Source organism: Capricornis sumatraensis, chromosome X (assembly GCF_032405125.1).
Source record: "Capricornis sumatraensis isolate serow.1 chromosome X, serow.2, whole genome shotgun sequence".
NCBI classification, from domain to species: domain Eukaryota; kingdom Metazoa; phylum Chordata; class Mammalia; order Artiodactyla; family Bovidae; genus Capricornis; species Capricornis sumatraensis.
The window spans coordinates 123,954,302-123,977,683 of NC_091092.1; the positions used below are offsets into that span (position 1 = coordinate 123,954,302).

The 23,382-nt window shown below is 40.1% G+C and overlaps 1 protein-coding gene across 2 annotated transcripts in view; it reads right to left on the reverse strand.

Annotated features, from left to right (window-relative positions):
- PHEX (phosphate regulating endopeptidase X-linked) overlaps positions 1–23,382 on the reverse strand; it is a 203,054-nt gene that overhangs the window by 56,653 nt on the left and 123,019 nt on the right. For both annotated transcript variants that reach the window (XM_068962504.1, XM_068962505.1), the window contains exons 13-14: positions 11,521–11,598; positions 204–307 (exon numbers count right to left, since the gene is read on the reverse strand). In XM_068962504.1, coding sequence (XP_068818605.1) covers positions 204–307; positions 11,521–11,598 — 182 coding nt within the window. The remainder of the gene's footprint in view (positions 1–203; positions 308–11,520; positions 11,599–23,382) is intronic.

Consider the following 23,382-nt stretch of genomic DNA (forward strand, 5'->3'; position numbering starts at 1 on the left):
ACGAGATTGAACAACTGATTCATACAACATCAGAAATAAGAGTTGCTAAAAGGTAACACAGATTTTGCCAAACCAAAATAATTAGCAAGCCAGCTACTCTGACTTGAGGGGAATTACAAAGTTTGTTCTAAAGAGACTCCACTACCCATCAACATATTTATCTATTTCACTTTTAATTTCTTCTTTTTTTTTTTTTTACTCACTCTGTTTTGGGAACAGCTTTTCTCAGCCAGAAGAAATCAGTCTGTGCTAAATACTTGCGGGTTTGCAGGACGTTGCCAAAGTAGTCAGATTCTGAAAACTTGATCTGAATAAAACAAACCACAACCATCACTGTTCTAAGTGTAAATAAGAGATGGCTCTAAAAAAAAAAAGAATTCAGCACACAAAAGAGCAGCCAGCAGAGACACTGCACTCCTCGCATCATCTCTCAGCCATCACCGGTTAACCAGTATTCACAAAACCATGAAATTTCACCTCAGTGATTTTTCTCTTAAAATAAAAAGCTCAAAAATCAATATGGTCAATTCTGGATTACATTTTTAAAAAAATAAGAGAAGCTTCACTAATTTACAATGCATTTCATTTGCTTTATAACTGAAAAATCTACTTTAACCTTTACAGAACATATTAGGTTTCAAATTTCTTTGCCCACATGACTTCTTAATCTTTTTAAAAAATCTGTACTTTATTTATCTGTCATATAGGTTCTTCTAATAACACTCAGTTTAGTCAGCTGAAACCTCGTTTAGTTCATAGATGATAATTTAGCCAAATGGCAAAATCCAATTTATTGTAATCAGTATTTGCTCATGAATGGAAAAAAAATGAAAGTGATTCAGACTGATTTTCTACCCTAAGAGTCACTAGAATAATTTAATTATTAACTGAAATTATCTATCAACACTCAAAAATGATCTGGTCACTAAAAATTCATGAAATGACAGAAGCAAAGCATATATAGCTTACATAGAAAAACAGGAAGTTGATAGCTCACAACAATGCTATCTATTAAACTAGGGAAAAAGACATAATTGATTCTTGAGTTCCTTTTTGTTGGAAGGAGAATGGCAGACAGTTTTAATTCTATAGGCACTATCTATAAAACTAGCAGTACTTAAATATCGTAAATAGTATCTGTATAACAGTAAAAGCAATGGTTTGTAGTGCTCCCTGATACTTCGGTTTTAAATATATTAAAATGTAGTGAATAAAATAAGGATAATACACATTTGAAGAAGCAAATAATCCAGAGTAATCATATTTTATTAGCTGTAAAATTTTTGTAAATTTAAGCCATGATATTCTTAAAAGCAAAAAATTAAAATACAGCAAATGAAGGTATATGAGACCCAGAGGCATCACATCACAGATACGAATGAATATATACAACTTGACAGTTATAAACTTGACAACAGCCTGTTTGTTGGCCAATGTCTGGCTCAAGTTCCTCTTTTCCCTAACATATCATGGATATTCATTTTGTCTGCAGAGTAACTTTTGTTACTCATCTTAGCTTAACTTTAATTACTCATCTTAGCAATCCTTCCAGGGGACCATGCCAATATATACAGAAAAGAAGAAAACAACTAAAGCCACAGAGAGTGAGAAAGGCAGGAATGAAAGGATCAAATCCTGGCATCTTTGGCAATCCAGCTGGCCAACAAGTTATAGAGATAAGACTTCAAACTGTCCCTCCCTCAATCCTCTTGGGCTTCCCTGGTGGCTCAGAGGTTAAAGCGTCTGCTTGCAATGTGGGAGACCTGGGTTCGATCCCTGGGTCCGATCCCTGGGTCGAGAAGATCCCCTGGAGAAGGAAATGGCAACGCACTCCAGTATTCTTGCCTGGAAAATCCCATGGACGGAAGAGCCTGGTGGGCTACCGTCCATGGGGTCACAAAGAGTTCGACACGACTGAGCGACTTCACTTTCAATCCTCTTAGGGGTGGTGGCTGATAAATAAACCAAGGTATAGTCACCTAATAGAATACAGCACAGAAGTCTAAACAAATTGTCTCTATGTGTGAACATGAAATAATTTCAAAGGCAATGCTGAGAACATTAGTCTAGTTGTATGCATTACAGAACTTTAAATTTTTAAACTAATTAAATAATACTGTATGTTGTTTATGGGCACATATGTATGTAGCAGAAGCATAAAGAAATGCATGAGAATGAGAAACACTGAATTCAAGAGAGGATATCTAGGGAAGAAGACAGCCTGGGGGGAAGGAGACAGGCAGGGAAGGACATTAGATCAAGGAGGATTACACAAAGAATTTCCAATGTATCTGCTTTATTCATTTAAAATGTATGTATGCATGAATACAGCTAATATGGGAAGTATGTTTGATATATGTTAAAGCTTGAGGTGTTCAAAGTATGATTTTATATGCTTTTCTGATGTTTGAAATGCTTTATAATAAAGAGGAATCTTAAAAATCAATTGCATTTTAGGTAGATGTTTATACTCAGCCTCAGATGAAACAGAGTAAATTCCTTGTTCAAATAAATGACCTTAACTAGCAATCCTAATACATTCCCAGATCACACAGTTAAAAGATGTGTCCACTGTTTCATTATTTTTTAGCTTTCGTTCCCAACACAGCTCTGTCAGAATTTTTAGAATATGATTGCAACTGATAGAAAATTCAGATATGTTCTTGGGTTCAGAGCATGTTCTGGAAAATGCTCCCAAAGGAATTTGCTTCAAATATACTAACTTCTTTTGTACTATCAATGGGGTCACTTGTTACTTTTAGAAGAGTTTGCTAATGGTACTTTCCTGTTCCATTTGGGGGAAAGAAGAAAAAAACCTTGACATGCAGGTTGTTCTACAGCTGTTACATGCAAAATTTTCTTAAAAAAAAAAAAAGGAGTTCCAAGTCTAAAAATACTTTAAATAAATATGGTCCTACCATAGCCATGGAAATGATCATGGAGAAAAAAACTTGGAGGCAAATAATGATAATGTGCCAACAGCTTACCTATGTTCCGAGGGTACATTTTAAGTTGTTTTTATTATTAAACTGAGCATAGCTTCTATTTCTTAGCCTGGTTTGGTTGATCTATTCTATTTATTCAATGGAAATCACAGATAATGCTGCTGCTGCTAAGTTGCTTCAGTCGTGTCCGACTGTGCGACCCCAGAGACAGCAGCCCACCAAACTCCTCTGTCCCTGGGATTCTCCAGGCAAGAATACTGGAGTGGGTTGCCATTTCCTTCTCCAGTGCATGCATGCATGCTAAGTCGCTTCAGTCATGTCTGACTCTATGCGACCCTATGGACAGCAGCCCACCAGGCTGCCCTGTCCACAGGATTCTCCAGGCAAGAATACTGGAGTGGGTTGCCATTTATTCAATGGAAATCACAGGTAATAGGGGATAATTTTTACCTTCTCCTGTAAGACAGGTTGAGTGTTTGGGGATAGGAAAGGGCCATATGGGAAACAGAGATGGAGGGATTAGGGAGCCTGGCTAAGTCATTCAGTCCACATCATTAGGCTCCTACTTCAGTGTTATTTTCACTGGCCCTAATAAGAAAACTGATGATTCAACAGAAAGAGCACAGGGAAGGAGGAGGAGAAGCTGTGATTAAATAAATCAGGGTACAGTTTACTTACTGTCAGACAGCTGTTAAAATAATGGTAATGAAGGCTATGGAAGACAAGGACAAAACAATCTATCAACTGTAAAGGTCAGTGTACAAAATTATATATAAGCATCAACTGCAGCTATACAAAAATGGAAAGAGAAAATAACACACTAAAACAGAAGTATGTATTCTTATGTTTGAATACCAACATTCAGGGTTTTTTTCATTCCTTTTCTCTATTTCTCAAATTTTCCATCATGTGATAATACTGTGATAATTTCAAGTATTTCACTAGGATCCTGAAGGAGAAAAAACTATGAAACCTAGCAACCATTGGGAAAGTTCTGCTTGTTGTAGAGATAGCAATAAGAATGAATGTGCATGAATATTTCAGAACCACTTGTGATCTTCCCCCAAAATGTTTTAACTTTGAAAGTGACAATAATTGGCTCAAAAGTCTCTTGTCCTTTCAGTTACTGGTGACAGTCTAGGTCAAGTTGATAATGACTTTCAATCAATTGTATCTCCGGACTTTTATTGGGGCTCTCATGTCATTTTTTAAGAATAGCTGTCCAGAAGATAAAATCTAGGGGAATCTGACTTTCTCTTGGTGGACACCCTATCCTGGATGCTCAGCACCAAATGCAACAGACTAAATAGAAGAATAAAGCTATTACCTTTCTCAAAGGTGTGGAGCACATAATAAGGGCAAAACAAGGCAATGTATTCAGCTTCTCTGTAGGATCAGTAAATACAAGTTGATAAGACATTTGGAGAAGGAGATGGCAACCCACTCCAGCACTCTTGCCTGGAAAATCCCATGGATGGAGGAGCCTGGAGGCTACAGTCCATGGGGTCACAAAGAGTCAGACACAACTTAGCAACTTTACTTTCACTTGCAAGATACTACATGAGCCAACGGGAAGTACAGATTCTAAACTACTTTTTAAGTTAACCCATTCAAACGTACTCAGCGATATATCCAGACACCTCTAGGAAAGATTTTATTTTAGGCAGCAAAGAACTGTGAAAACTTCAATGGAATCCAGATTTTAGAATTATGTTTTCCTTTATTTAAATAGCAAAGTAATATGCAAGATCGCTGTGTTTAGATGGCTTTGCTGTAAGTGGTTATGTATGTATACATATATACACACCTACATACAGGGATGGTGTTCACAATGTTTAACAACCTATATGTACAGAACACTGCAGAAGATAGAATTCCCACAAACAGCCACGTAAGGGTGACTCTGAGGGAGCATCAACTACCACACCAACCAGGAACCAGATGAAACCGGACGGCCTGCTGCCACCACTGGGGATAAAGGGAAGTCGTGGTCTGCTGTAGCCAGCGGAGCACTGAAGATGGAGGCTGGTGTGCAGGAGGGATGGGGGATGGGCTACAAGGCTGGTGGGCACCAGTGCACCTCCCTCCAGTGCCCATTCTTGCCTTTCCAGGGTCATGAGGGCCAGAGATCACTTGAGACAGTTGGCCACAGTGGTTCATTTTGTGCTTTTACCAAGGAGTACAGAATGGTTCAACAACCTGTTTTTCTAGAGCACTCCACCTAAGTATCACCTCACTCTTGCATAGTGGCAGCAGCACTCTCTGTCATTTATGCACACATAAAACATATTCACACATAAACACACATATCTAACTGGTAAGAGCAGATCAAGACCTGCCCCAGAGAACATTATGTGGGTTCCCATATTACCTAGACATCTCTATTCACATATTTATGTCTATGTATCAAATGTATGTGTGTATCACTCACCAGAAACACTGATCTCTGAAAAATTACCCACATCCTATTCTCCTAAGTCTGATAGCTCAGCTGGTAAAGAATCCGCCTGCAATGTGGGAGACCTGGGTTCAATCCCTGGGTTGGGAAGATCCCCTGGAGAAGGGAAAGGCTACCCACTCCAGTATTCTGGCCTGGACAATTCCATGGACTGTATAGTCTACGGGGTCGCAAAGAGTCAGACACGACTGAGCAACTTTGACTCACTCACTTCTCCTAAGTAAATGGATGCCAGCTATGATTCTGACTTGAGCTCCTACTGTAATTCACCACTGGCTTTCACAACAGTGAGTGATGCGCCTAATGGGCTCGATTATTTACCTATTGTCTCTCAGATACGTGCACGCCCTTTTACTGGGTTCTGTAATGCTGGGCTGTGAATCTGAAAACCATGTTTCCCAGGCGCCATTGCCAGTTGGCTTCCTGCCAATAGGAGGCACTGAGGGAAACCAGCAGGTGGCAGGAGGGGAAAGGATGCTGTGTTTGTTCTCTGCGGTTCCTCTTTCTCCTTTCTTCCAGCAATGATTCTGGAGTGGCAGTTCCTCCTTTGCCCTCGATGGTACCACCACCTCCTCCCTTTAGCATCCCTAGACACAAGGGAGATCACTGCTTCCTGAAAAAGTTATTAATCTCTGGTTTACCTCACCTTCCAACCTATTTCCTGTATTAAATCTCCTCTCTTTGAAATACCTAGTGTTGTTTGGCTTTCCTGACTGATACAGAAATCTCCCCCAAATTGGGAAAAACTCATTCTTGTGTCTCTCTCCATTAAGGAGCAGTGAAGGTACACTTGGTAAGGTTTATTTGAACGTAGACTGATATCTTTCTTTTTTGGCTGAGTAGCAGGCTTTCCTGTACACTACTGGTGTGTGTGTGTTAGTCATTCAGTCGTGTCTGACTCTTTGCAATCCCATGGACTGTAGCCCACCAGGCTTTTCTGTCCATGGAGTTCTCCGGGCAAGAATACTAGAGTGAGTAGCCATTCCCTTCTCCAAGGGATCTTCCCGACCCATGGACTGAACTTGTGTCTCCTGCATTGCAGGCAGATTGTTCAGCATCTGAGCCACCAGGGAAGCCTGTACACTACTGGAGGTTCACATAGAGGGCATTGCCTTTCTTGCTCTTTTAAAAGACTACAAAAAGACTGCTGCTCAGAAATACTTTGCTGGCTATCTTAGTTTACCTTGTCATGCTCAGAAGAAACATTTTTTTTCTAATTCTTTACATTTTCCATTTGCTCTCATCTCCACATGACCCCAACTTCAGTTTTCAGCCTTTCTCCTTGTTGCTGCTGTTGCTCAGTCACTCAATTGTGTACAATTCTTTATGAATCCCCAGACTATAGCATGCTAGGCTTCTCTGTCTTCCACTGATTCCCAAAGTTTGTTCAAATTCATGTCCATTGAGTTCATGATGCTATCCAACCATCTCATCCTCTGCTGCCTTCTTTTCCTGTTGCCTTCAATCTTTCCCAGCATCAGGGTCTTTTCCAATGAGTTGGCTCTTTGCATCAGGTGGCCATCAACCCTTCCAATGAATATTCAGGGTTGATTTCATTTAAGATTGACTGGTTTGATCTCCCTTCAGTCCAGGGGACTCTCAAGAGTCTTCTTCAGCACCACAATTCAAAGACATCAGTTCTTTGGTGCTCAGCTTTCTTTATGGTCCAATGCTCACATCCATACATAACTACTGGAAAAACCATAGCTTTGACTAGACAGACCTTTGTCAGCAAAGTGAAGCCTTTGCTTTTTAATACACTGTCTAGGTTTGCCATAGCTTTCCTTCCAAGGAGCAAGCATCTTTTAATTTCATGGCTGCAGTCACCATCCACACTGATTTTGGAGTCCAAGAAAATGAAATCTGCCACTGCTTTCACTTTTTTTGCTTCTATTTGCCATGAAGTGATGAGACCAGATGCCATGATCTTTGTTTTTTGAATGTTGAGTTTTAAGCCAGCTTTTTCACTCTCCTCTTTCACCCTCATCAAGAGGCTCTTTAGCTCCTCTTCACTCTCTGCCATTAGAGTGGTATCATCTGCATATCTGAAGTTGTGGATATTTCTCCCAACAATTTTGATTCCAGCCTGCAATTCACCTAGCCTGGCATTTCGCATGATGTACTCTGCATATAAGTTAAATAAGAAGGGTAACAATATACAGCCTTGTCACACTCCTTTCCCAATTTTTAACCAGTTAGTTGTTCCATGTAACATTCTAACTATTGCTTCTTGACCCACATACAGGTTTCTCAGGAGGCAGGTAAGGTGATCTGGTATTCCCATATCTTTCAGAATTTTCCACAAAGTGTTGTGATCCACACAATCAAAGGCTTTATCAATGAAATAGAAGTAGATATTTCTCTGGAATTCCCTTGCTTTCTCTATGTTCCAATGATCAATTTCTCCTTGACTTTTATCTAATCCATTCCCCAGTCCCTATCTTTCCTTTTGTGTTTGTGGCTGATAAATCACATCTTTACTTGCAACAAATAAAGTAAACTGCTTTTCATTTGCAACAGCCTTTCCTGTTCAGAGTTTGTATTACCAGAAATTTCTCAGAGGCCCTATAGTAGTCCTTATCTACATATTTCTCAAAACTGAAAACACAGTCCCATTGTATATCAGCAATACTTTAGTCCTTTTGCTATTAACCTTGGTGACACTGTTACTATCTATCACACCAAGCATCCTTCACCTATTTTCAGGTTTTCTTTATCAGTTTCTGAACAGAAATGGATTTTTTGCTTCTTGCATTTGTATTTTTTTCACTGTCTTTTTTTAAACTGTTAGAAATTCTGTGGTGTAATTGTGTCTATCTCAGTAATGAGTCAGATGAAAGCCATTTCTTTACAAAAGTACTTTAAAATCTTGGTGTATAATGTCTTCAGTTCAGGCTGTGGAGACATGAGGAAATATACCTAACACTGCATCCTGTCTGGCGTCTTGTCTCTTTTCACAAAAGGTACTACATTTACTGAACTCTTAAATTTGGGGCATTCACTTTAAACAGCAGCAGACTGCCAACAAAACTTGATCAACTAAACACTGTGAATGAGCCCTGAATGCTATCTTATTGGATTAAGGCTTCAGACTGTTCCATCTGTGCAGCCTCTTAAATCAGTTTCAGGCACATGGATATTATATGTGTTAATTTGTAATGACTTCTCCAAACCAAAATAATTTACCATCAGAAGTGAAAATTGAAGAAGCTATAACTAACACTTCTAGAGTGCTTCCTGTGTGCCAGGACCAGTTCTATATGCTTTAATTATGTTAACTTATCTGAGCCTCCTAGCAGCCCTGTAGGCAGGGACTGGTCATGGACAGAGTTGGTGATGGACAGGGAAGCCTGGTGTGCTGCAGTCCATCGGGTCACAAAGAGTCAGACATGACTAAGCAACTGAACTGCACTGAACGGAACTGAAGGCAAGGATTATTACTATCTCCATTTTAATATGAGGAAACTGAGATGAATAAACTGAGGCACAGAGAGATAGTATAACCTACCTCAGGTCGCACAGCTAGAAAACAGAAGAATAGTGATTTAACTCCAGACACTTTGATCCCAGGATCCATGCTCATAACCACTACAACAAACTGCGTCTCAAATCTTCTCATCTGCATTCTTTTTTTACAAAATAAGTATTTTTGGCTGTGTTGTCTTAGTTGCAGTGCACAGGACCTTTCACTGCAGCAGTGCAGGCTTCTCTCTAGTGCACACAGAGCACACGGGCTCAGCAGTTCCAATGTGCAGGCTCAGGAGCTGTGGTGCACAGGCTTAGCTGCTCCACAGCATGTGGGATCTTAGTTCCCCAACCAGGGGTCGAATCCACGTCCCCAGTATTAGAAGATGGATTCTCAACCACTAGACCACCAGGGCAGTCCCCTCCTCTGCAGTCCTGACTTGAGATGTTTGCCAATCACATGTAATTCTCCAGGTTCTCCTGCTGAGGTACTTTGTGACCTGGTGATACTCTTCTTAGCAATAATAGTTCTCATTGCTGCTAAGTTATAGCTATCATTTATAGGGAGATGACTTATGTGCCAGACATTATGCTAGGTGCTTTTACACTTATTTAATCTCATTTAAAAGATGCTTGCTCCTTGGAAGAAAAGTTATGACAAACCTAGACAGCATATTAGAAAGCAGAAACATTACTTTGCCAACAAAGGTCCATCTAGTCAAAGCTATGGTTTTTCCAGTAGTCATATATAGATGTGAGAGTTGGACTATAAAGAAAGCTGAGGGCTGAAGAATTGATGCCTTTGAACTGTGGTGTTGGAGAAGAGTCTTGAGAGTCCCTTCGACTCAAGGAGATCAACAGTTCATCCTAAAGGAGATCAGTCCTGGGTGTTCATTGGAAGGAATGATGCTAAAGCTGAAACTCCAATACTTTGGCTACCTGATGTGAAGAACTGACTCATTTGAAAAGACCCTGATGCTGGGAAAGATTGAGGGCAGGAGGAGAAGGGGATGACAGAGAATGAGATGGTTGGATGGCATCACCGACTCAATGGACATGAGTTTGAGTAAGCTCCAGGAGTTGGTGATGGACAGGGAGGCATGGCGTGCTGCAGTCCATGGGGTCGCAAAGAGTTGGACATGACTGAGCAACTGAAATGAATCTCACTTAATCTTTTCAACAATAATAGACTTGGCTATTATTATCTCCAGTCTTTAGATAACCAAAAGGAAGCCAACTGAAATTAAAAAAACTTGCACAAGCTCAAATAACTAGTAAATGGAAGTGCCAGAATCACTCCAAAGGCTGTGCTCTTACCCAGTTAACAATATGACCTCCATCCTCACTCATCTCAACCCAACCAGCTCTGGGAAAGCAGTTCCCATCCACTCTTCAGCTCACTCCTCTGTTCCTCCGGCAGGGGTGCCTGACAAGAACCCTGCAAAACCCCTTCTCTGATTACAAGCAGAGTTCCCTAGACCCAGATTTCAGTCCTGGCTCTGATGCTTGGAGGGCACTGAGGAAATCAATTAACTACTTTGAGTCTCTATGTCCTTTTCTGCAATACCCAGATAAATACCATTTATTTCACAGGTTCAGTGTGGTGTTTAAAAGATAATGTACATGAATGTGGCAAATGTGTCAGTATCTTTCATCATCATAGTCATAGTGAGATTTTTCAGGATCAAACAATGTGTAATAAGATGGGCTGTCAGAGCTTTGGGATACTGTGAAGCACAATTATTTTCCTCTACAGCAACTAGATCAATACTTTGGAAGGCCATATCTTGGAGCCCAATGGAGAAACTTTCAAATTAAAGTTTTCACTCACTTTTGGATGATCTTATAAAATTCCAATGTTCATGTACAAAGCTAGGATTGCTTGTTAAACCACAATCTCAGGAAAGAGCTACATTACAGAACAATAGTTATTTAATTAATTTTTAAAAAACTACTTTTTCAAGAAAATCTAGTGAATGGTAAAAAGAGGGGGTTTTGTGATGAAGAAAAGTTCTTTACCAGAACTATCTGTAGGAAAGCAAGTGACAGTGGTTATGATTAGAAAGGCCTGCAACAAATGTATCTACTGAAAAATATATGTCCCATAATATTAGAATAAAAATTATTTCTCCATCAGAAACTTACTATAAATATACAGTCCAATTCACAATAAATTATAGAATCATATGTATATGCACTTAGTTTGCCAAAACACTCATAAAGTTTAATGAAGTTAACTCACAACAGGCAAGATTTATTACTAATAATTTACTATGAATGAAGCACATAGACTATTTAACAACAAACATCATATATTCACCATTAGAACATGTACATTAATTGTAAAATACTCAGTTTTCTTAACTCTTTCCTTTATGATCAAATTAGACCAAATCCAAACTCATTTGCTTTACGGTACCCACTCAGGTACACATTCTTTCTGACACTTGCTTTACTGTGAATCTGCTCTGAATCTTATGATATGTCTGGCATAATGAGGCTCATATCTAGCCAAGGAATGAATGAAAAGTTGGTGCTTTATGGCACAACCAGATTTAATTGCCTAGACTTGGGTTAGTAGAAAGGCATGAGACCAGTACAACTTGCCAGGAGAAAAAAAAAAAAAAGAAATATAGTAAATTTAGCACTTACTGCCTTGAGGTCTTCATTAATGTGAGTATCATTCATTATAAACTCAGGATAGCCAACTTTTGCCAAAACAGCTCTTGCCTATAAAAAGGAAAAAAAAAATGATGTCAGAATTTCAGCACTTAAGTCATTAATAATCACAGGATGTAAGAATGTAACCTTCATCTGAAAACTCTATTTACTGAATATCTACTATATGTAATCAACTGCGAAGGACAAGAAATTAAAAAAACTCTAAGTCCCTTCCCTCAATATGTTAAAAGTATAGTGAATGTAGCAAAGAACTATATAATTCAACATAAAGGTTTAGATATAGACAATATTATCTATAAATAGATAACTGTATTTATAGACAATATTGTTAATGAAGTCCAGAGCAGATACTATTTCCTCATGGGGAAAATGCTTAATGGAGAAGGGGATCAAACTGAGTCTCAGAGAATGGCTGGAATTTCAAAATATAGAACTAAGAGGAAGGAATTCCAGGAGAGAAACCAGCAGGGGCAAAGTCAAGGAGATGAAAAACAAAGCGTACGCTAGAGAGATGGTGAGTAGTTGCACGGAGCTGGACTAGAAAGCACAAATGGTGGACAGAAAACAATGCAGGAAAATCAACTTCGACCTGTTCCCAGGGTTTCCCGAATGCCATGCTGAGAAGTCTGTGTCTGATTTCACAGACAAGAGAGAACAAAGTATTTTTAGCAGCAATAAAATGAGTCACCCTTCAGTGAGATTATCTGTGCCACCCTGGGAATGACGGCTAGGATGCCAGAAAAATTGGAGGGAGGGGGTCTAGACTAATTGAAGATGCATCATAACCATCCTTTTGATAGACATACCACGTATTCCCTGTTTTGCAGGATACAGGAAATGGATAAAGGAAAAAGCCGTCTCAGGTACATACAAGGAGGCTCCACAGCAGGGACGGGCAAACTATGGCCTCTGGGCCAGATCTTCTCTCTGCTTCCCCACCCCCCCATCTGTTTCTATAAATCAAGTTTCACTGGCACAGAGCCATGCCCACTCATCTTCATGACTCATTTAGATGGCTGCTTTTACACTATAATGGCAGAGTTGAAGAGTTGGGAGAGAAACCCTGTGGTCCACAAAGTCTCAAATATTTACTCTCTAGCCCTTTACTTTAAAGAAACGGTTTGCCAACCCTTGCCCTCAAGAAAATGTCTCCTCCAATGCCCCCAATTCAGGGTTTCACCAAAACAAAAGAACAGCTTACTCAAAGAGTAAGCACAATGGCAGGGCTCTGGCCAGATCCCTTTCATCACTTCAGCACATCTCTCTCCAGGATCTCTGTTCTTCCTTTCTAAAGGCAAGCGCCTGAGACTCTGAAGGCCTGCCCAAGGGCTACTAGGACACCTTATGTGCACTCAAAACAGCTCCTTCCTTGCGAGTTTATCTGCCTTGCGCCCCCAGCTCCACTGGCGGCCAAGCAGCCCTCAGCCAACGACTGACTATAGCGGGAATGTGAAAGCCCAGCTCCTTTGCTTCAGTTCAGGATGGAGTATAAGGTACAATTTGCATGCCAGAGTTCCCTGCAGGATCAGACTATCTGAGACTTCCCCTGAAACAGGACCCGGGTCCATCTCTTACCCTTCCCAGTCTGGCTTCCCTCTTTCCGCTGCTGGCTTCCCCTGGGAGCACTTGCTGAATAAATCATAAATCATTTGAATGTGAATCCTCATCTCCAACTCTGCCTCAAGAAGACCCAATGTAAGACACCAGGCAATCCCAAACATATTGATTTAATTCCAGCAAAGCTAAAACCATTGCCCTTTGCACACTGCTCTTAGTAATGAGTCTTTTTTTCCTTCAACCCTTTCAATTTTCCTTACTCAAGAAAGAAATAGAATAAGATAGTATGTTTTCTTTATCTTCCTTGAGATAATTCAAATATTAAATGTCAGCAGAAACTTGAAACTCCAGACTCGGAGAAGATTTTACAAGTACCATAGGACACAGTCATAATGGTTTTGCTATTCCAGACTCAAATATAGTACAGATCAAATTTTGTCTTCAAAGCCCTGTGAGTTACACTGAAAGCCTGATGTGACCCAGACAGCAGATAACTAGAGGTTACAGCTCTCCCCCAACACCAAACAATACAGCGTATGTCTCTAGGTTACCTTCTTCCGAAACTCTTCTAATATTTCCCTCATTGTGTTTAATTCCTCACTGTGTTTTATCAGCTCACCACAAGTCATATATATAACTATAACAAATAAAGAGCTCCAGATAGCTTCAAAAAAAAAAAAAAAGGAATATACAAGCTGAGTCATCCACAATTGTTTTCTGAACACCGCTCTTTCCAGAGCATGCTGGTGAATTATGCATTGTTTTTCAAATCTCACGCTCTGGGTCCCCCACTGCACTACAGAGCTTCACAGAATATATTAGCTTCTGTACTGTATATGCAGGTCATTGAATCCTTTTTTATTATTTAGCAATACCATGATTTGAAGAGAGCCAGAATAGAGGTATAAAAAATCTCCATTCATCTGCTAAGAACACAAAGATAAAGTAATAATACTAATAGCAACACTGCCAACATTGGAAAAGAATACTTCTTCCCCCAAACTGTGCTGTGTTGTTATGCCTCTATTCAAACTCAAGTCATCCCTGCCAGTCAGCCTGTTGTCACCTCCACATCTTCCCACCCCATCCCATGCTACTCTCCCCTGAGAAGCTTCAAAACCCCATCTCCCCAGACCCCTTGGGACCTGGCTCCAGGTCAGACTTTGTGAATGAAAAGAATTCACAGGAGACAGGAGGAGTAGAGGAGGAGACACCAGTTATTCACTCACAGCCAGTAGCTCTGGGCAGGCATGGCGCATCTGCAGGTAGCAGATAGAACACTTGGCCAGCAGCTCCCACACGCTCTCTGCAGAAGACCCCTATGGGTATGAGCAGCAGAGACCATGGGCAGTTTCTACACTTCACTGCTCAGCCCTCCTGATGACTGTATAAGCCTCCAAATCCCTGTGTTACACACCTTTCCGCTTGACACACTTAGAAGGGCACCCACTCTCCAAATAAACTCTGAAAGACCCTTTAAAGCAAATAACTGATGACATCACTTTGTAATTTTTCAAGAATGGGAAGAAACGAGGCACCAACAGCTTGATGGCAAAGCATTAGTGAGGCAGGCCTGAAATCAATTACTCCATGGGTTATATGGAAAAGAAGGAAAGGCAAGGGCCACAGCAAATACTGAGAGAATGGGGGGATAGATGGATAACAGACTGCACGTTATATCCTGCAAGAAACATTTCCCAGGCTGTTTGTGGCTGATCAAAAACTCCAGAGTCTTCCATAACCAGTACGTGCACTTAGTTCAGTTGAGTCGCTCAGTCGTGTCCTACTCTTTGCAACCCCATGGACTGCAGCACGCCAGCCCTCCCTGTCCATCACCAACTCCCGGAGCTTACTCAAATTCATGCCCATTGAGTTGGTGATGCCATCCAACCATCGCATCCCCTTCTCCTGCCTTCAATCTTTCCCAGTATCAGGGTCTTTCAAATGAGTCAGTTCTTCACATCAGGTCGCCAAAGTATTGGAGTTTCAGCTTCAGCATCAGTCCTTCCAAAGAATATTCAGGCCTGATTTCCTTTCGGATGGACTGGTTGGATGAATGAGTCAGTTCTTCACATCAGGTAGCCAAAGTATTAGAGTTTCAGCTTCAGCATCAGTCCTTCCAATGAATATTCAGGCCTGATTTCCTTTAGGAGGGACTGGTTGGATCTCCTTGCAGTCCAAGGGACTCTCAAGGGTCTTCTCCAACACCACAGTTCAAAAGCATCAATTCTTCGGTGCTCAGCCTTCGTCACAGTCCAACTCTCACATCCATACATGACCACAGGAAAAACCATAGCTTTGACTAGACAGACCTTTGTTGGCAAAGTAATGTCTCTGTTTTTTAATATGCTGTCTAGGTTGCTCATAACCTTTCATCTTTCCTTCCTATTCTTTAGAAATCTGCATTCAAATGGGTATATCTTTCCTTTTCTCCTTTGCTTTTTGCTTCTCTTCTTTTCATAGCTATTTATAAGTCCTCCTCAGACAGCCATTTTGCTTTTTTGCATTTCTTTTTCTTGGGGATGCTCTTGATGCCTGTCTCCTGTACAATGTCACGAACCTCATTCCATAGTTCATCAGGCACTCTATCAGATCTAGTCCCTTAAATCTATTTCTCACTTCCACTGTATAATCATAAGGGATTTGATTTAGGTCATACCTGAATGGCCTAGTGGTTTTCCCTACTTTCTTCAATTTAAGTCTGAATTTGGCAATAAGGAGTTCATGATCTGAGCCACAGTCAGCTCCAGGTCTTGTTTTTACTGACTGTATAGAGCTTCTCCATCTTTGGCTACAAAGAATATAATCAATCTGATTTCAGTGTTGACCATCCGGTGATGTCCATGTGTAGAGTCTTCTCTTGTGTTTTCAGAAGAGGGTGTTTGGTATGACCATTGTGTTCCCTTGGCAAAACTCTATTAGCCTTTGCCCTGCTTCATTCGGTACTCCAAGGCCAAATTTGCCTGTTACTCCAGGTGTTTCTTGACTTCCTACTTTTGCATTCCAGTCCCCTATCATGAAAAGGACATCTTTTTTGGGTGTTAGTTCTAAAAGGTCTTGTAGGTCTTCATAGAACCTTTCAACGTCAGCTTCTTCAGCATTACTGGTTGGGGTATAGACTAGGATTAGTGTGATACTGAATGGTTTGCCTTGGAAACGAACAGAGATCTTTCTGTCATTTTCGAGATTGCATCCAAGTACTGCATTTTGGACTCTTCTGTTGACCATGATGGCTACTCCATTTCTTCTAAGGGATTCCTGCCCACAGTAGTAGATATAATGGTCATCTGAGTTAAATTCACCCATTCCAGTCCATTTTAGTTCGCTGATTCCTAAAATGTCGACATTCACTCTTGCCATCTCCTGTTTGACCACTTCCAGTTTGCCTTGATTCATGGACCTAACATTCCAGGTCTCTATGCAATATTGCTCTTTACAGCATCAGACCTTGCTTCCATCATCAGTCACATCCACAACTAGGTGTTGTTTTTGCTTTGGCTCTGTCTCTTCATTCTTTCTGGAGTTATGTCTTCACTCTTCTCCGGTAGCATATTGGGCACCTACTGACCTGGGGAGTTCATCGTTCAGTGTCATATCTTTTTGCCTTTTATGCTGATCATGGTGTTCTCAAGGCAAGAATACTGAAGTGGTTTGCCATTCCCTTCTCCAGTCGACCATATTTTGTCAGAACTCTCCACCGTGACCCGTCCGTCTTGGGTGGCCCTACATGGCATGGCTCATAGTTTCATCGAGTTAGACAAGGCTGTGGTCCATGCATTCCTATCCCTTATTCACACAGACCTCGAGAAAGTGCTGCACATGACAACTGGACTGCCTTCCTTAATAAAGGAGGCTCAAATGCTCTTCACTATCTGTGTGACAGTGAGCAAACTATTTAACTTTTCTGAAGCAAATACCGCCTATTAGCTATCCAATATCCACACTCCTTCTTAGGGTTGACAATGGACCCAACAAAAAATAGTTGCATCATCCAGCTTCCTTTGCAGTTAAAGGTGGCTACAGGATGAGATTTTGGCCAATGACATATAACTAAAGGTCCTTGCTGTACTGCCAGGAAACTGTTTTAAAAGATGAAGACTCACCTGGCATGTACTCTTTGCCTACAGTCCAGGGTTCTTCAACCTTAGCACTATTAACATTTCAGTCCAGATTATTTTTGTTGTGAGCTGTCTTGTGGGTTGTAGGATGTTTAGAAGCATATTTGGCTTCTACATACTAGATGCCAGTAGCAACATGCCTCACAAGTCATGACAATCAAAGATGTCTTCAGATATTGTCAAATGTCCCCTAGGGGTAAAACTGCCCACTTGGTAAGAACCACTGCTTTAGCCATATCTCTTCTTCCTTTCCACAATGCTGATGCAATGGCAGAGATAAGGCAGCCATCTTGTAATCATAGGGCAACAAACATGAAGAATAAGTCTACATGCTAAAAATGGTGGAATAAAGAGTTGGTGCCATCTGGAGTCCACCATATCAGACATGAACTGCCTCCCTTTCCCCATTATGACATGAGGAAAATAAACTCCTAGTTATCTGAGGCATTATATATCATGTTTTATATCACCTGTAGCTCAGTGTAATACTAACATGGTATCCTTTTCATGAGACATAGCCTGAGGAAAAAAACAGCACCTATACTTCATTGGGTTATCTGCAAGAATTCACAATGACATGGCATATGAACCACATTTCTATGCCTTGGTCCAGAGTACATGATGAATAAATTTTGGCTGTAGTTTATACAGAGAAAGTAGACACATAATGTCTTCCAAGGATCTGGAGTAACACTGTTATGTACCTGTCTGGAGGGTCTTTCAAGGGAACCCAGGCCAGGTTAAATCCTTAACTAAATACCTTGATTACCAGGGGGAATAATGTCACTCTTTTTAGTCATAGGTCAAGTTTTAGGGACCCACACAACATAGTAAGAGAGAAAGGCTGTTGAAGCAACCCTGCAATCAATGGAGAGACAGATGGGCCCATGAGATTCTTGGAGCACAGTAGAAGATTTCTCGAGCAAAGCCAGACTCTAAGCATGAGCCACAAGAATTCAGGCTGTTCGCATTCCCCCCAAATTCTAAGGACTCTTCTGAGGGCCACTATTGGTACACCTCACAAAATGGACCTAAGAAACATTATGAACGCTAATCTTAGCAAAGATCAAAGAAAAATCTGCCTTTAGTATTCACCATCTTGGGTTCTGTTTTCCCATCCCTTCTCTTTCCTGTATCCATTCATCCCAGTACCCAGGCCCTGTGTGGTCATGCCTTCTGCTCTCTGATCATATCCAACACTGGCCTTTCATAGCAATATTCTATGTTCCAAAGTCATCTCCCCTTTCCCATCTCATCAATCAAAACTGTTATTCTCTCAAGGCAGCTGTCATTGGGCCTCTAATTTGTAATAAAATGTGAGTGACTAACAGCAATCTAATGTATTGACTCTAAAGAAATATCTGTATTTAAAAGAGTAGTTCATTAATCAAAGTGAGAAATCAAATTAGAAGGGAGGTTTCTGTAGCTGAGAGAACCTTCTTTCTGATACTACTCAAATCAGGCTAATGGGCTATTCCATTTAATCCTCCTTGTGTTCTCCACATGGAACACAGTGCTGGGCATACAGCAAGTGACCAATGCTCAATAAACACTGATTTTCGTAATGTGTAATTTAGTTGATAAATCTATTCTGATCAATGGCAGTAATCATATCAGAAAATATAAAAGGTTATAGTTTTACACATGACCAAAAACATCATTCAATGCTGCTCCCATTAAGGCATATATTTCCATATAAAGAGATCTTACTGAAAGAGATAGAAAATGAGGGGAAAAAAGAAAGACACTTTCTGAGAACCTAGGAAACTGTCTGGAAAATGGAGCAATGTTTTAAATCCCTGGGACTAACTCTTGATGGGAACCAAAAGTGTATTTTTTTTAATATAAGCTATTTCAATCAAACAACAAATATTTATTGATAATGCCCTTGAGGCTCAGGCCTCTCCTCAGTTCTAAAGGAATATAAAAATATATAAGACGAGCCATAGTCTCACTGTATTTGTATTAAAAGATGGAAGAGGAACATTCTATGCCAACTTGCCATAATCACTACTATGAAAAATGAGCAGTAGGCTTAATTATCTGAATCTCTCTGTTTCTCAGTTTCCTCATCTGTAAAATGTGGATAAAAGTACTTCTAATACCAGTGTAGTGAAATAGAGAGTTGAAAGAAGTGTTTGGATAACAAAGGAATTGGGAAAGTATAATTTTGGATTACCTAGATCAGGGATTAATAACCTTTTTCTGTAAAGGGCTAGATGGTAAATATTTTCAGTTTTGCAGGCCGTATGGTCTCTGTCACAACTATTCAACTCTGCATTATACCTGGGAGAGCAGCCATGGACACCACATAAATGAATGGCTGTAGCTGTGTGCCAATAAAACTTTATTTATAGACACTATTGAAATTTCAATCTCACATCACTTTTATGTAACATGATATATGCTTTTCTTTTGACTTTAATTATTTTAATTGGAGGATAATTACTTTACAATATTGTGGTGGTTTTGCCGAACATAGACATGAATCACCCACGGGTGCACATGTGTCCCCCCCTCCTGAGCCCCCCACCCACTCCCTCCCCACCCCATCCCTCTGGGCTGTCCCAAAGCACCAGCTTTGAGTGCCCTGCTTCATGCACTGAACTTGCACTGGTCATCTGTTTTACATATGGTAATATATATGTTTCAATGCTATTCTCTCAAATCATCCCACCCTCACCTTCTCCCACAGAGTCCAAAAGTCTGTTCTTTACATCTGTGTCTCTTTTGCTGCTTTGCATATAGGATCGCCGTTACCATCTTTCTAAATTCCACATATAAGCATTAATATACAGTATTGGTGTTTCTCTTTCTGACTTACTTCACTCTGTATAATAGGGTGACTTTTTAAAAACCATTTTAAAATGAAAATCCTTTCTTAGCTTGGGGACCATACAAAAACAGGCAGCATGCTGAACATGGCTCAAAAGCCATAGTTTGCTGGGCTGACACAGATAATTCAATGAGGATAGACTGTTCACTGAGTTTCCTCAATTAATGGCATGGAGCCTAGTACACAGTAAGTGTTCAACATCAGTTGCTAAAGTGATCCATGCTGAACAGAGTGGGGGGTGTGTATATGTGGGCATGGCTTAGCTATTTTTTATTTGTTTTTATTTTGTTCTTTGCTATTACTAGCATGTACATGCAACAAATCTTAGTTGCTTGGGAGTTTATTCTGTGCCCTAAAGTTCTTAGAACTAGAACTTTAAAAATCACAATTAATTTCTGTGAAGACAACAGACAGTTCATGAAGATTATTACTTTGAGAGAGAGAGAGAGAAGCTATCATAAATGAACCCAGGAAGAGAAAAAAAAAAAAACCTACAGGGAACACTGAAAACTTAAAACACAACATGACTTAAACTCTCAAGTCACCCCTCCTTCCCAGAATTTTATACAACAGCTTGATAGTGCCACTGGGAAGAACAGAACCAAACAATCCTACTTTGACTATGAGCTCTGAAACAATATGTAGTTTTTACACAGATGACCAAATTGATTTAAAGATAGGTCACTTGACTACTTTATCTGGAATTTTCAAAGCCACTAAGTATTAAGCTGATCGGCAGAATCAAGACAGAAAGCTCATTTGTTTTAATCCCTGCTGACTTGGCTATTTAGGAGAGTCAGGAAAATTCTCAAACATCTTGCATGTACTACATCAAAGGAATCATTTTAATCACTTAATGCAACAGCTTTGTGTTTCCTCTGTAGTTAAGTCACTTAGCATATTTTTTCCTTTTTTTAATTTAACTAACTTAAGGGAAAAAATGGAACAACTGATGATCAACTGCCCTTTTACAATTTATAGCACAACTTTCTTATGCCTGCAACGGCTTTGAAAGCTTCAGTTGGGCTTAACCATGCCAAGGTCTCATTTTCCCTGATTGAGTTCTATAATAACTATTAAACATCAATCACAATTCTGAGCTTTAAGCACCGGAAGTTCAGGAAATTGTACATGAATTACACTATCCTTCAAAACAATAGCTATTTCCATAATGCCAAACAAATGACTAACTAGTGTAGATGTCTTGGCTGAAGATATGATCCTAAGCAGAGCTAACAGTATTGATGAAAATTAGCCTGGAGAACATGTTTTAATATCCTTTGGGGCTTTCTGGATTCCACAAATAATAACAACTCAGTTATCTGACAAATCAAATTTTAGCTTCTTGATAAGAATGGCAATGATTTATTATATGTCTTCAAAAACTTTAATTCTGCAAATTGCTTTTGGGTGGGGTTCCCAGGTTCATGCATCACGTGGAGGGGACAACAGATAAGCGCCCCCATGAATCATATGGCTTTCTAAGCTCAAGTCACAGTTCTGATTGTGCAAGAGCTGGAAGACTGGAATGCTCAGATCTCAGGTCTTCCACCCTTAACTCTGCCTGAATCATGTCGCAGTATAGTGGACAATGGGCTTCTCAATCCCTGGGTTGTAAAAATCCCCTGGAGAAGGAAATGGCAACCCACTCCAGTATTCTTGCCTGGAGAATTCCATGGACAGAGGAGCCTAGTGGGCTACTGTCCATAGGGCCACAGTGAGTCAGACACGACTTAGCGACTTAGAATGTAGTAGACAATGCCCCCTTCTCTCCGATATGGACAATATTCTAAGAAGGCATGTTCCCAGTTACAAAGCAACTCCATCCATCTATCCATCTTCTCCCTTGAAAATGCCTATTCCATGTGTCTTGAAGTTGGGCAGTTTTTCCATTCCAAAACAGGAAACTACTCTGGTACAGGTAAATGGTCATTTAGCCACACTGGGACTCAACTGTTTCCTGGTATCATGGTGATAGCCCTCTCCCTTGAGTGAGCCCTGTACCCAACAGAGATTAAAAAAAAAAAAAAAGAACATTTGGATTTTCTTTGTAAATAGATGGAGCAGGGAGTAGCAACTGAGTTAGGAACCCCAAACCATCCTATGATTAATCCATAAAACGGCAACATCCCACTGATGGTAGGGGCAATATACCTTAAACTAGTGGCAAAGTGTGCAAGTCGCCCAGTCGTGTCCAACTCTGCAACTCCACGGCTCCTCTGACCATGAAATTCTTCAGGCAAGAATACTAGAGTAGGTTGCCATTCCCTTCTCCAGGGGATCTTCCCCACCTAGAGATTGAATCTGGGTCTCCTGCATTGCAGGAGGATTCTTTACCATCTGAGCCACCAGGGAAGCCCAAAGTAGTGGCAACTCTCACATATTCCTTTTAAAGTTGAACAGGAAAGTGGCCAGATCATAGAATTTTTTAAAAATCAATGTCTTTTTATTACCTTCAATTACATGTGGTAAACTGTTCACAAAGTTTTCACAAGTAGAACAGCTGCTAGACCTGTTCAAATGAATAGTCTAAGCTTCAATTAAGCAAATCCATTTGTCCAGACATAGCCAAGATGATAAATGCCTATAGTTAGGTTTTTATATGGGCCAAAGTAAATGGTACTCTTCTCTGCCCCACATGAAAAGAGCTCTATGTCATGGGTCAGCAAACAAAAGCCAACAGGCCAAAACAAGCCCATCACCTATTTTTGTAAAAAAAAAAATACTGCATTTTGGAACATGGTGAAGGGATCCAGAATACACCATTGCAGTATCAAAATTACTGTGAGCTGAAGACATTTGAGAATCAACAGATACAGGAAGAGGCTTCTCTGCACTTCCCTCATCTGCCTAAAAGCAGACCTTCTGAAAGAATTCCACTGTTATAAATCCCCGATAAGGGAAGCTTCTCTTACCAGGGGGAAGAGTGACTCCTATCACCAGAGATGAGAAGTCAGTGCCAGGATAAGAAATTACATAAACAGATCTTACTAAATCAAACCTTACCTTCCACTAGTTTCTCCCATATATTTCTCACTCATTTCCCACCATTTATTTATTGTTCCTTGTAATCCTAACTCGTTCCCCTTTTAAGATGGTATATAAGGGCTATGTATAAAATAAATATGCTACAAGGATATACTGTAGAGAACAGAGAATATAACCAATATTTTATCATAACTATGAATGGAGTATACTCTTTATAAACTGTCAACCACTATGTTATACACCTGAAACTTATATAATATTATGAAATCAACTGTACTTCAATAAAAAATATAATAAACTTTTTTTTAAATAGATGATATATAAAGCCTAAAT